Source organism: Hibiscus syriacus, unplaced genomic scaffold (assembly GCF_006381635.1).
Source record: "Hibiscus syriacus cultivar Baekdansim isolate YM2019G1 unplaced genomic scaffold, ASM638163v2 tig00117048_pilon, whole genome shotgun sequence".
In the NCBI taxonomy this organism is placed as follows: Eukaryota; Viridiplantae; Streptophyta; class Magnoliopsida; order Malvales; family Malvaceae; genus Hibiscus; species Hibiscus syriacus.
The window spans coordinates 12,975,614-12,988,331 of NW_024063538.1; the positions used below are offsets into that span (position 1 = coordinate 12,975,614).

At 36.6% G+C, this 12,718-nt stretch overlaps 1 protein-coding gene across 1 annotated transcript; it reads right to left on the minus strand.

The window, feature by feature from the left end:
- Positions 1-11,350: 11,350 nt before the first annotated feature.
- LOC120197493 (transcription repressor OFP8-like) lies at positions 11,351-12,415 on the minus strand. Its single transcript, XM_039199001.1, has one exon. The coding sequence runs from the start codon at positions 12,384-12,386 to the stop codon at positions 11,403-11,405; it is 984 nt and encodes a 327-aa protein (XP_039054932.1). The 5' UTR covers positions 12,387-12,415; the 3' UTR covers positions 11,351-11,402.
- Between the last annotated feature and the right edge of the window lie 303 nt (positions 12,416-12,718).

The following is a 12,718-nucleotide window of genomic DNA, read 5'->3' on the forward strand; positions in this document are numbered from 1 at the left end:
AATATCTTTGTCGGCATAAAAACTCTTTATCAACATGAAAGGAAGTATTTTTAAAAAAAAAATATTTGTATATTAACCAAAATAGTTAATAGGATTAACTATTAGAGTAACTGAAGACATTATAAAAAAAATAAAGAATAAAATTAAAGTATAGAAATTAAATCTCTAATTTGAACCTAATAGGGGATCAAAACCATAATTTGACCAAAAACAAACCATGTATAAGGTGATCACATGGTGAAAAATGACTGAAAAGGAAAGTGTGGTTGCTTTTGGTTATGGGGCTCAAGAACCCAGAAAAGAAGCAACAATTAATGAGAATGTTAGGTTGGCAAACCAATGAACAAAGACAAAACAACTATCCCATACTCACCGGTAAAACCATATATTCTTTAATCTGAATTCCAGTTTAAGGAAATTCTGCAGCGAAATTTAAACACTGTGAGCTCATAAATACAATGTTACATAGCTTTCGAGAAGGGACAAATTATAGAGGATAAAAAGTAAAGAGAATGGTGCAGTTACATACCTTTCTGTCTCTTTCGCGTTCTCTTTTCTCCTTTCACTTTGTCTTCTCCTCCCCCTGCAGTTTAAACGTATTCAAATTTATCAATTCTACAACATAATAAATTTCAGGATATTCAAATTTAGGATGTGTGTTGTTTTTATCAAATTATTTTAACTATAATATGAAATTTTAGTTTTAGGTTGAATTAGGCCAACAAATCATTAACGGCGTGAAGAAGTGGTTGTTTATTCTTTGTTAAATCATATAATAGTATAATAATAATAATAATAATAATAATAGTGTGTTGTGTAATCGACATGTTTGAAACCGACTTCTCCTGGTTGACGGAAAAAATTGAGGAACGAGCACTGCGTTCGTTACCTCAACTCTTGTTTCTTTTTCTTTCTTAGTTTGGGTATTCACTTTTTGAAAAGTAATGTTTCTTTAATAATCATTAAGGCTATTGACTTACTAGCTTTTTTTTGTTATCATTGCTCCGAGGTTAATCTGCATACACTCCACGTTTGTTCATGTGTATTTTCTTTCTCTTTTTTATATGTATTTCTTGACAACTCTTGGAAGTCCGTTATATACAATAAAAATAAATAGCGGCAGATTCAAGAATATTTTATAAGATAGACACACATATATTAATAACATAAAATTTTTAATGAGACGAGTACAAATAAAATTTTAGAGTGGATATCATCCGTAAAATAAGTAACTAATTAAAGAAAATTATTTTTAAGGTTCGAGCACCAATAGATATAACATGATGATTGAGCGTTCATTATCAAATGATTAAAAATATTTAAAACAAATACAAATTTATAATCACTTTAACTTAATAAAAAAAAATTACTATAACCTTTATATCCGCAAAAAGAATAAAGGAAAAAGTTTTTTAAGTAGATTTTATTCCTTTGTCTTATGTTCTCTTGGTTGAATTTGCATTTTGTGTGAACAGAAGTGATTTCAATAGTCCAACAGAGGAGACTGTATCAGCTACACAGCTTTAATATCTTGGTGTCATAATTTAAAGATATCTTCTTTTAGTCCCTCAATCATGTTAAAATTTGAGATTCAATCCTTGTACATCATTTTTTTATTAACAACCCTTGTACATTAATTTGAGATATTTGATCCTTCTATTTTTATAACTTGTTAGTAAACACCCCCAAGTTATTGCACCGTTAGTTGTTGTTAAAGACATAGTCTTAATTTTTTTGGGTAAACTATAGAGTTGGTCACTTTTGTTTCATTTTTATAAACCTATGGTCACTCGATTTAGAAACGTCAATATGTGGTCACTTTTGTTTCGTTTTAATGAAGATGTGATCATTGAGATGTTTGTTGTTGTGAGTTGGATGACATGACACATTAGTAAAAAGGTATAATTTTTATTTGAACCCTTAAACTTGAAATTATTAATTATGTGTCTTTTTCTTAATCCAAAATGATTCAGAGAAAAAAAATCAATTAACCCCCTTTTCCCCTTATGTTTTATTCCCAAATCAAGGATGGAAATCCCTAAAATCAAACCCCCAAATTTCATTTTAATTCCGTCACCATTCCATCGATCTCCCGCCATCGTTCAGTCGTCGGTAACTGTCACCGCCGATGCCATCAGGAGCGCCTGATCACAATGATCAAAATCCCGTTGAGAGTAAGTACAAACATGTAATATTATATTTGAATCTAATGATCGATCAAACAGGTAATATTATATTTTGTTAATTGAGTTTATCCAAACTTAATCAATCCTATAAGCATTTGTTAGAAATATCATTCTTTTTTTTATTAATCTAGAGTAAGTATAAGACAATATTTGTTCATTGATACCCTATACCAGTTGACATTAAACGCTTACACCTCTTATCTTTTTTGAGCTCAAACCCGATACCTCAAGAAATAACAATAATTTATGTATCATCGAGATGACTTGATTCGTGTTTGTTAGACATATCATTCAAACATATAATTAGAGGTCCTTTTAAACATTAACCAGCAACGGGATCTATTTAGCATGTAAGCAAACATTGAGCAACAAAACGAACAAATGTAGTCAATTTTTACCAAACTATAGGTATCAATATAAAAAATTAAGATATCAAATCTTGACAAATTAAAATATGGATTAAATCACGAGTTTTAACATAGTAAAAGGACTAAAACTATAATTAAAAAGTTTTCTTTGGTCTCCTAGCTTTCGTCTCGCCTTTCTAGCATATCTTTTCAGTAAAACGAATCAATTGGTCGTTAATTAGAAGGAAAATTCCAGTTTAAATTAGGGGTTTTCATCGAAAAAATAAAATTCAAAAAGTCGTATGCTTTGATCGGTGCTGTGCAAGTCTATTATAAGCCAGCTACAGATAGTCGTACAGACAGACAAAAAGACAAAATAACAAAAGGGAAATATCTGTTTTCGGTCCCTCAACTATACTAAAACTTAAAAATAAACCTTTTAACTTAATTTTAACATAATTTGATCTTCACATTTATATAATATTATTACTTAGTCCAAACTATCAACACCGTCAATAGTAAGATAAAAGAATATCTCATACAAAGTAACTCAGAAAAAAAACCGTTTACTTTGACCCGTTGACTTTGACCATTGACTTTGAAAAAAAAATCAAAATTTTCAAAAAATTATATTTTATGTTTTTTGACGTCCTGAGTCCGAATTCAAAATCCGTTTTGCCAAATTCGAACCCAAAAGCCTCTAAATTGACCGTCAAGCCCGAACATGCGTATGTATTTAAGTGTTTAAATTTCGAATAATCAAATTAAGACATGAGACTGATTAGTTATTGTTATTTGAAGGTACTTGAGACTCTCTTGATCGCTTGACAGCTCGACCCAGCTATTCTCGATCCGCTAGATCTCATGAGCTAATAGTCACTCATATGACCCGTGAACCTTATGAATACCTAGATTAAAATATTACTTCGATATTAACTTAGTTTACTATAAATTAGGTTCGAGCACTATAGTAGAGCGTGGCGAGGACAGTGCTCAGTAGACTTGCTGTCTGATTCTATTTAGCGAGGTGTGTTCCCTATGTGCTACACGACTGTTTTATCTTCTTTGCAATATGTTTCACTGAAAATTATGATTTACTGGTTGATGGTTTATGGACTATGGTTGAATGATATATGTTATCTAGATATTTGTTTTCACTAGAAATATGATTATGTCTGTTACAGATCATGGAATTTACTGCTTATTATGTGAATTGTTTTATTGAAATATTGATTTGGGTAGGATACTAGAGTATGGAAGTTCAGCTCTGATCAGCTGGTAAATCCTTACGGACCTAAGGCGACCCATGGGTAGGCCCCGAGAACTTTCTTGGGTAGGCTCTCAGGCCCCAAGATGCTCCCTTAGGTTGGCTCCTTATACCCAATGGGTATAAGATAAGCCCTATGGATGCAGTTCTGGGGAACTGCATACGGTGTACGGGAGGAGGGAATACTATGAGTTTTAAAAACTTAAACTTCATTATGATTTTTAATGATATTTTACTGAACAATTACTTGATTATTTCACTGTTATGATTTATTTGCATTGTTGGGACACACTGAGCCCTAGCTCACTTTTCAAACTATTTTACCCCTTTCATATACTTTTGGATAGGCACCTCAAATCAGGCACTTGGAGGATTGTCACATTCTTGCAAAACATTTTGTTGTAATGTTTCTATCTTCCGAACTGATTTCAATTACGGTGACATGTGCCTTTATTTTGAAGTAATTATTTTTTATGATGTTTACTGCTTTTACTACTGATATTCGATTTACCGTGATTCAGATTTATGACATGTTTTGTTTTACTTAGTCACTTTTAATTTTATAGTTACAAGTTGAGTTTTTATCGTTATTTATTATACTTTTATAAATGCTATTTGTAATATGATTTTAAATTATCGAATAACATTTAGGAAAATGTTTTAAGAATTTTTAATGTAATCCGTTAGACTTAGTCGAAACGCATAGGATGGGTTTAGGGGGTTACATTTAATTGGTATCAGATCTTTTTGGGTTTTAATCCTCTGACTGTAAATAGGTCCTACATAAAATTTTACACCATTATGAAAACGTTTTACAAAATTTTGTAAGGCCATGTCACCCGTTTTTACAAGTTTAATGTGTTCAATACTCCAGTACCAATCTAACCCTAAGTTTACCTCTTGTAGTGAATTTAATATCCATCTCGATGAGTACAAGATGAGGTCTTCGGCCTGGCCACAGATGAGGTCGTCGGCCTGGCCGCAGGCGAGGTCTAGCTGCTAGGTTTATTGACCCTGTAGATGATTCTACTTTAAACCCGCCACCTGCTCTTGAGATAGATATGACGACCCCTGTTAGAGGAGCTCCAAACTCTAGTTTTGAGGCTACGAGAGTGGTGCTAGATGAGACTCTCAGTAGGCAGTTCTTGCAGCTGATTCAGGCCGTAGTTAGAGCTGTTAATGCCATCCCTGAGGTCCCGATTACTCATACCCTAACTGCTAATGGGGTCAAGACATTTAGAGGTCTGACTGGGGGAGCTCCTACTGAGACTGAAGACTGGCTCTATGATATAAAAAGACCTATGGATCAGTTGGGTTTGGACCCAACGAAGATATATTTAGGAGATGATGTGATGTTATATGGGAAGGCCCACATCTGGCGGGAATCTGTAGTCAGTAGTGTCCCAGCTAATCTTCTGACTTGGGATTTCTTCAAAGAGCTCTTCAAAAAGCATTTTTTGAGAGAACGTTATCTGAATGAGAGATGACAATAGTTCAAAGACTTGGTTAAGAGAGATATGTCAATTTCCAAGTACGAGATTGAATTCTTGAAGCTGTTAAAATATAGTACTAGTCTGGTTCCCACTGAGAGAAATAGATGCCGCAAGTTTGCTCTCGGGCTAAGATATGAGCTGCATAGGAAGGTTGTGACCCAACAGGATGAGATATTTGATGTTCTGGTGAGCAAAGCAAAGGATGCTGAGGAGGTGGAGGCCTTGGCTCCTGATAGAGATCGTGTTAATCGAGATCAGCCTAGGAGGTCTTCCGACCCGACTGAGTCTTCTGCACGTCCTAGGAAGAGGACTCATACTTCGCCCCCCCCCCAGAGGAGCAATACAAGTTCCAAGCCTGCAACATCTCCACCCCCAGTTGTTATTCGAGGTAGTTCTTCGGGTATACCTCAGGTACCTGTTTGTGACTTTTTTAGAAATCGACACGGGGGAGAGTGACAGAAAGACAAGTGTTTGCTTCCATTGTAGATCTAGTGGTAATTTTTGGAGGGACTGTCCACAATTAGCCTCGTCAGAGTGGACAACTACCTAGACTCATGCACGTTCTCAGGCATTAGTTCAGATCCCAGTTAGAGGTCGTAGTTAGGGAAAGACTTCTGGATCAACATACAGGGAAGACAGTAGAGCTCAACCTCAGGAGAGCCGAGGGTCAGTAGTTTCAAAGGCCAGACAACCAGCTCTGGTGGATGCTACTAGATGTCGAGATGACAGAGATGAGCTAGAGGTTATTGCATGTATATTTACCATTTATTTTGTTCCATACTTTGCATTATTATACAATGGATCCACCAACTCATGTATTGAGTTCGGTATCCCGAGACCTTCATATTTTAATTGAGGAAACTGAGGGTATTGTTACGATTACGACACTAGTAGGATCGTCAATCGTTGTGAATAAGGTATTCCGACATTGTCCTCTAGAGGTTCAAGGTGAAAATTTTCTCTCCAACCTTATGGAGTTTCCTTTAGAGGAGTTCGATTTAATCCTAGGGATGGATTGGTTGAATGTACACAAGGTCAATTTGGATTGCGAGTACAAGAGAGTTACTCTGAAGACTTCTGATGGTCGGACTGTTGTGTTAGTTATGTTAGTTGGTGAGCGTATTGACTTTAGTTGTCAATCGAATGATCCGAAAAGGATATGAGACTTTCATTTCCTGTATATTGAACACAAAAGGCTTATTGTCCAAGATTGAGGAGATTCGTACAGTCAACGAGTTTCCCTATGTCTTTCTGGAGGAGTTTTCAGGGTTATCTCTTGATAGAGAGGCAGAGTTCGAGATTGACACTTATCCTAGATCTGTACCTATTTCCATAGAACCCTATAGCATGGTTACGAAGGAACTTAAGGAGTTGAAAGTCCAATTACCAGAATTACTTGATCAAGGTTTCATTAGACATAGTACCTCACCCTGGGGTGCTCCAGTCATGTTTGTGAAACTGTGATATTTGCTTTAAAGATCTGGAGACACTATGTATATGGAGAGAATTGTTACATTTTTACGGATCATAAGAGTTTGAAGTATCTTCTAACCTAGAAGAAACTTAATCTGAGGCAGCGTCGTTGGCTTGAGCTTCTGAAGGACTATGATTGCGTGATTGATTATCACCCAGATAAAGCTAACGTCATTTTTGATACTTTGAGTCGGAAGGCGATTGTTTATTTGAGGTCCTTAATGGCCAGGATAAAGTTATATGACGATGGTGTTTTATTAGCAGAATTACAGGTCAAACCGACCTTGGCCGAAGAAATCAAGGCTAAACAACCTCTATATAGCTCCTTGTTTCCCATCTTTGAGCAAGTGAAGCAAGGGACGACCTCATATTATGCTTTTGACCAGAATGGAGTTTTATGTTTCAAAGGTCAATATTGTATGCCTAATGATGTAGAGTTGAGACAGGCTATCCTCAATGAGGCTCACAGTAGTTCGTATGCTATGCACTCCGGTGGAGATAAGATGTATCAGAATCTGAGAGAGGGGTATCATTGGATCAACATGAAGAATGACATCTCTAATGTTATGACTAGATGTTTCACTTGTCAGCAAGTTAAGGCAGAGCACCAGCATCTGTTGGGTTTGTTACAGCCTATCAAGATTCCCAAATGAAAATGGGAGTGTATTACTATGGATTTTGTTACTGGCTTGCCTTTGACTCATTCGAAAAAGGATTCAGTTTGGGTGCTTGCTGACAGACTTACAATGTCAACTCACTTCATTCCTATGCGAGTAAATTATTCTTTGGATAAACTGACTAGATTGTATATCTTAGAGATTGTCAGATTGTATGGTATTCCGTTATCTATCATTTCTTATTGAGATCTGAGATTTACTTCGAGATTCTGGAATGCACTACATGAGGTTCTGGGTAACAGATTAGATTTCAGTACAACTTTCCACCCGCAGACTGATGGTTAATCAGAGAGAGTGATTCAGGTTCTAGAGGATATGTTACAGGGTTGCATGATTGATTTTCATGGTAGTTAGGAGAACTTTTTGCCTTTGGTTGAGTTTGCTTAGAATAACAACTACCAAGCCAGCATTCGTATGGCACCGTATGAAGCACTTTATGGGCGTAGATGTCGCACCCTGATTTGTTGGACTGAATTGCGTGATAGAAATAATTTGGGAACTGAGCTAGTGTGTGTGTGACTGAGGTCATCGTCAGATTGATATGTGACCGCCTAAAAGAGGCATTTGATAGGAAAAAGTCTTATGCTGCCCAGAGGAGAAAAGACATCGAGTTTGAGGTTGAAGAACAATTTTTTTTAAAAGTATCCCCATGGAAGAAAGTGTTGATATTTATTGCAAGATAAATTGAGTCCGAGATTTATTGGACCGTATCATATCTTGAAGAGAGTATAACATGTTGCATACCAGCTCGAGTTGCCTCCCTAGCTCAGTTGTATTCATGATATCTTTCATGTGTCTATGTTGAGGCTCTATCGTCCAAACCCAAGCCACATTATTTAGTTAAAGGATGTTGATTTGAGGCTAGATCTATCCTACGATGAAGAACCTGTTCAGATTTTGGATCGAGATGAGAGAGTGTTGAGGAACAAGCGTATTCTGATGGTAAAGGTTCACTGGAGTAAACGTGGTCCTGTAGAAGCCACCTAGGAGACAGAGGAATCCATAAAAACTTAGTTTCCGCATCTGTTTACTACAAGTAAATTTCGAGGATTAAATTTATTTTAGGGGGAGAACTTTCACAACCCAATATAGAGAAATTAGAATAAAAAAATTAAAATTTAGAAGCAATTTAATGAAATTTGGGGGCCAAATTGTAAGGTTTTATAACTTGTAGGTCATTTTAGAAAGTTGTAGGAAATTCAGGAGCTTGAACCTGAATTAATCCATTCTAGGTTATCAGAGAAAAAAATAAAAGAAATGGTTAGGTGTTGCGGGGTGTCGAACCCCTGCCCCGGTGTGATTGCCCACACCCCTACCACTAGGCTAGGGCACTGTTTCTAAAATTTTATTATTAAAATTTTATATAGGGCTTAAAGCCCGAGTTTAATAACTAGAATTAAAAATCCCCAAATCAAACCTCGAATCCCTAACATCATGAAACACCACCGTTCATTGTAAGTTGGAGCTCGAACGTCCAGCCACCGTTCATCGCTTCGACACCATCAATGGACTCATCATCAACTGGCGACCAAAACCCGACCCTTATCCCGTCGTGAAACGTCGCCGTTCGTTGTAATTTGGAGATCGAACGTGCGACGAAAATAACCCCCAATCGAATCGATTTTTCTTCGATTCCGGCAAGCTGAGGCTTCCGTATGCCTCACCGCCGCCGAGGTTGTGTTCACCGTCCACGGGCGCTCGTAACCCAACCTGTGAATCGTTAGTTGGTCGTTGTTCCCTTTATCATCGGTGTAGGTAAGTTTTAGATTAATTTTTTGGTAACTTAGGCGTAGTTTTGCTGAAAATTTGGGGTCGATATTGGTTAATTTACGCATGTAGATGAATAAGGGAAGATCGACCGTCCAAAACGTCATCCATCACTGCCGTACATGCCGCCACAAGCCGGTAGTGCACGTGGGGTTCTCCAGCCGATCCAAGAAGCTTCTGAAACTGATCCAGTCAGATCGAACTGGTCCGGTCAAATCGGTCTAAACTGAGTCAACTCGCCTGAGTCAACCCGGACCTAGTCAACAGTCAAGTCCGAGTCAACCAGTTACCTTTGACTATTGACTTTGACCAAAAAAGTCAAAATTTTCGAAAAGTCATATTTTATGTTTTTCGACGTCCTGAGTTCGTATCTGAAGTCGGTTTTTTCATATTCGAATCCAAAAGCCTCCAAATTGACCATCAAACCCGAACATGCATATGTACTTAAGTGTTTTAATTTCGATAATCAAATTAAGACTTGAGACTGATTAATTATTGTTATTTGAAGGTACTCGAGACTTTCTTGATCGCTTGACAGCTCAACCCAACTCTTCTTGATCAACTAGACCTCGTGAGCCAGTAATCAGTCATATGACCCATGAACCTTATGAATATCTAGATTAGAATATTACTTCGATATTAACTCAAGTTACTATGAATTAGGTTCAAGCACTGTAGCAGAGCGTGGTGAGGCCGGTGTTTAGTAGACCTGCTGTCTTATTCTATTTTGCGAGGTATGTTCCTTATGTGCTACACAACTGTTTTATCTGCTTTGAAATATGTTTCACTGAAAATTATGATTTATTGGTTGATGGTTTATAGATTATGGTTGAATGATATATGTTATATGGATATTTTTTCACTAGAAATATGATTATGCCGATTACGGATCATGGAATTTATTGCTTATTATGTGAACTGTTTTATTGAGATACTGATTTGGGTAGGATACTGGAGTATGGAGGTTCAGCTATGAATAAGCTCGTAAATCTTTACGGAACTAAGGCGACCCTTGGGTAGGCTCCGAGACCCCGAGAACTTTCTTGGGTAGGCTCTCAGGCCCCAAGATGCTCTCTTAGGTTGGCTCCTTATACCCAATGGGTATAAGGTAAGCCCTACGGATGCGGTTATGGGGAACTGCATATGATCTACGGGAGGAGGGAATACTATGAGTTTTAAAAACTTATACTTCATTATGATTTTTTTAATGATATTTTACTGAACTATTACTTGATTATTTCACCGTTATGATTTATTTGCACTGTTGGGACACACTGAGCCCTAGCTCACTTTTCAAACTATTTACCCCTTTCAGATACTTTTGGATAGACACCCTGAATCAGGCACTTGGAGGATCAACACATTCTTGCAGAGCTTTTTGTTGTAATGTTTCTATCTTCCGAACTGCTTTCAATTACGGTGACATGTGCCTTTATTTTGAAGTACTTTTTTTTAATGATGTTTACTCCTTTTGCTACTGATATTCGATTTACCATGATTCATATTTATAACATGTTTTGTTTTACTTAGTCACTTTTAGTTTTATATTTACGAGTTGAGTTTTTATCGTTATTTATTATACTTTTATAAATGTTACTTATAATATGATCTTAAATTATCGAATGACGTTTTGGAAAATATTTTAAGAATTTTTAATGTAATCCGTTAGACTTAGTCGAAACGCATAGGCTGAATCTAAGGGTTACAAAATGCTATTTATACAAGAGGAGAGTTATAACAGAAGACTGTTAACAACTACTAAACTGTTAATAACTGCTTAACAGAATACTAGCTGAACTCTAACATCAACTATTTTACATGAAAATTTAGAAAAATCCACAACAACAATTGAAGTTAACCAATAATATTATTTCAGTAAGAAAATCAAATTATATGGAATAAAACTTATTAATTAAATTTTAAATTATTAATTTGAATCAAATACTACAATGATTCATTATAAATGTAATATAGATTCAATTTTATCGATTTGTAACATTATGATTTAAAAAAATTAATTTTATTTGAGGAATTTAGCGTAAATAATATAACGATTAGATTTCAGTTTGTAATACTTGAAATGGACCAAATCATAATTTGCAACTCACAAGGCTTGTCCCATTCATTAACAACGTTAATTCAGAGTTAGAAGTCTAAAATCTAATAAAAAGCTACTACATTACATTACATTCTCAAGAGCAGTTAGAGAACAAAGTCTCCCAAATCTGGGTAAAAACCTCAATGATAATCCTATGATGGTGATGAGAGTTCAAGGAAATAAAGCAGTGCAGCAGCTGTTCCAGATCCTCCGCACCAAACATCTGTCTCTCAACGATCATCTCCACCATTGATGTCCGGAAATCATGGTACGGATCACTCGAACGTTTCACCACAGCAAAGCTGTCTTTCACTTTGCTCTTATTATCATCATCATTATCCACTCCTTCCAATGGTAAAAACCCCATGTCGCGGCTACGATTCTTGGCCCTTCTCCGGAGAGCATTGTCATACCTTTTCCGGTTAGAACATCGTCGGTGGTGCCGGCCGGTGAAGGACTCGGATGAATCCGACGAAAGGTTCCGAGAAGAGAAAAGAGTCTCGGTTTCATCTTCGCTGCTAAGCCACCACCACCCACTGCTGCGGTTACTGTAATAATTATTAGCGCTTGCTTGAGAAGATGAGCTGAAGAACGTGGCACTGGTCGACGTTTTCTTGCTTCTGAGATGAACCCTATTGTTTTTCTTCTTCGTTCTGTGTCTCGCCATGCTTTTTTTCTTCTCATAGAACCAAAAGTCTTTACAACCGGAGAAAAGATTCAATGGCGATAAAGGGTTATTACCCGTAGGGAATTTCCCAAGGGCTGAACCTGAAACAACAAAAGGAGGGTAACGATCAAACACTTCACGACGTGGGATAGTTTCTGTCGGTGCGATCATGACACAGTCACGGTTAATGGCGCTTTTGGTTGATTCATGACGTTTGGGTTTACAGATGGAAGGGAAAGGTCGAGCCTTTGGTGGCGACGCTGATGGTGAAGGGTTGAACAATGGGGCATTCTTATGGGCTTGAGGTGTGAAAACGGGTTTCTCGATGAGGTCGGAGATTTTCCGGGTCCGGCAGGATCCGAATGAGGATCGGAACATGCGAGAGATTCGTAGTTTGAATCGATTTTCCATTTTTGGAGAGAAAAAAATGGAGTCAGAGAGAATTTGTGCCTTCTTTTTTGAAAGAAGAGAGTGGCGGTATATATAAACAAGAGAAGACTTGTATAACTAGGGGATAGTAAAACTTACCGCCTCAAAAAATCGATTTTTATATTCGATTTGATTTGAAAAAATTCGATTCGAAATGACTTTAAGTTATAATTTCATAAATTCGATTCGAGTTGAATTTTTTTTAAGTTTAAATCAAGTTGAAATACAACTCGAATAACTCGAAATTTTTAGTAATTAGTGGATGAATTTTAAGTTGGAGTCGAGTCTCTCAATTATGTATAATATATGTATAT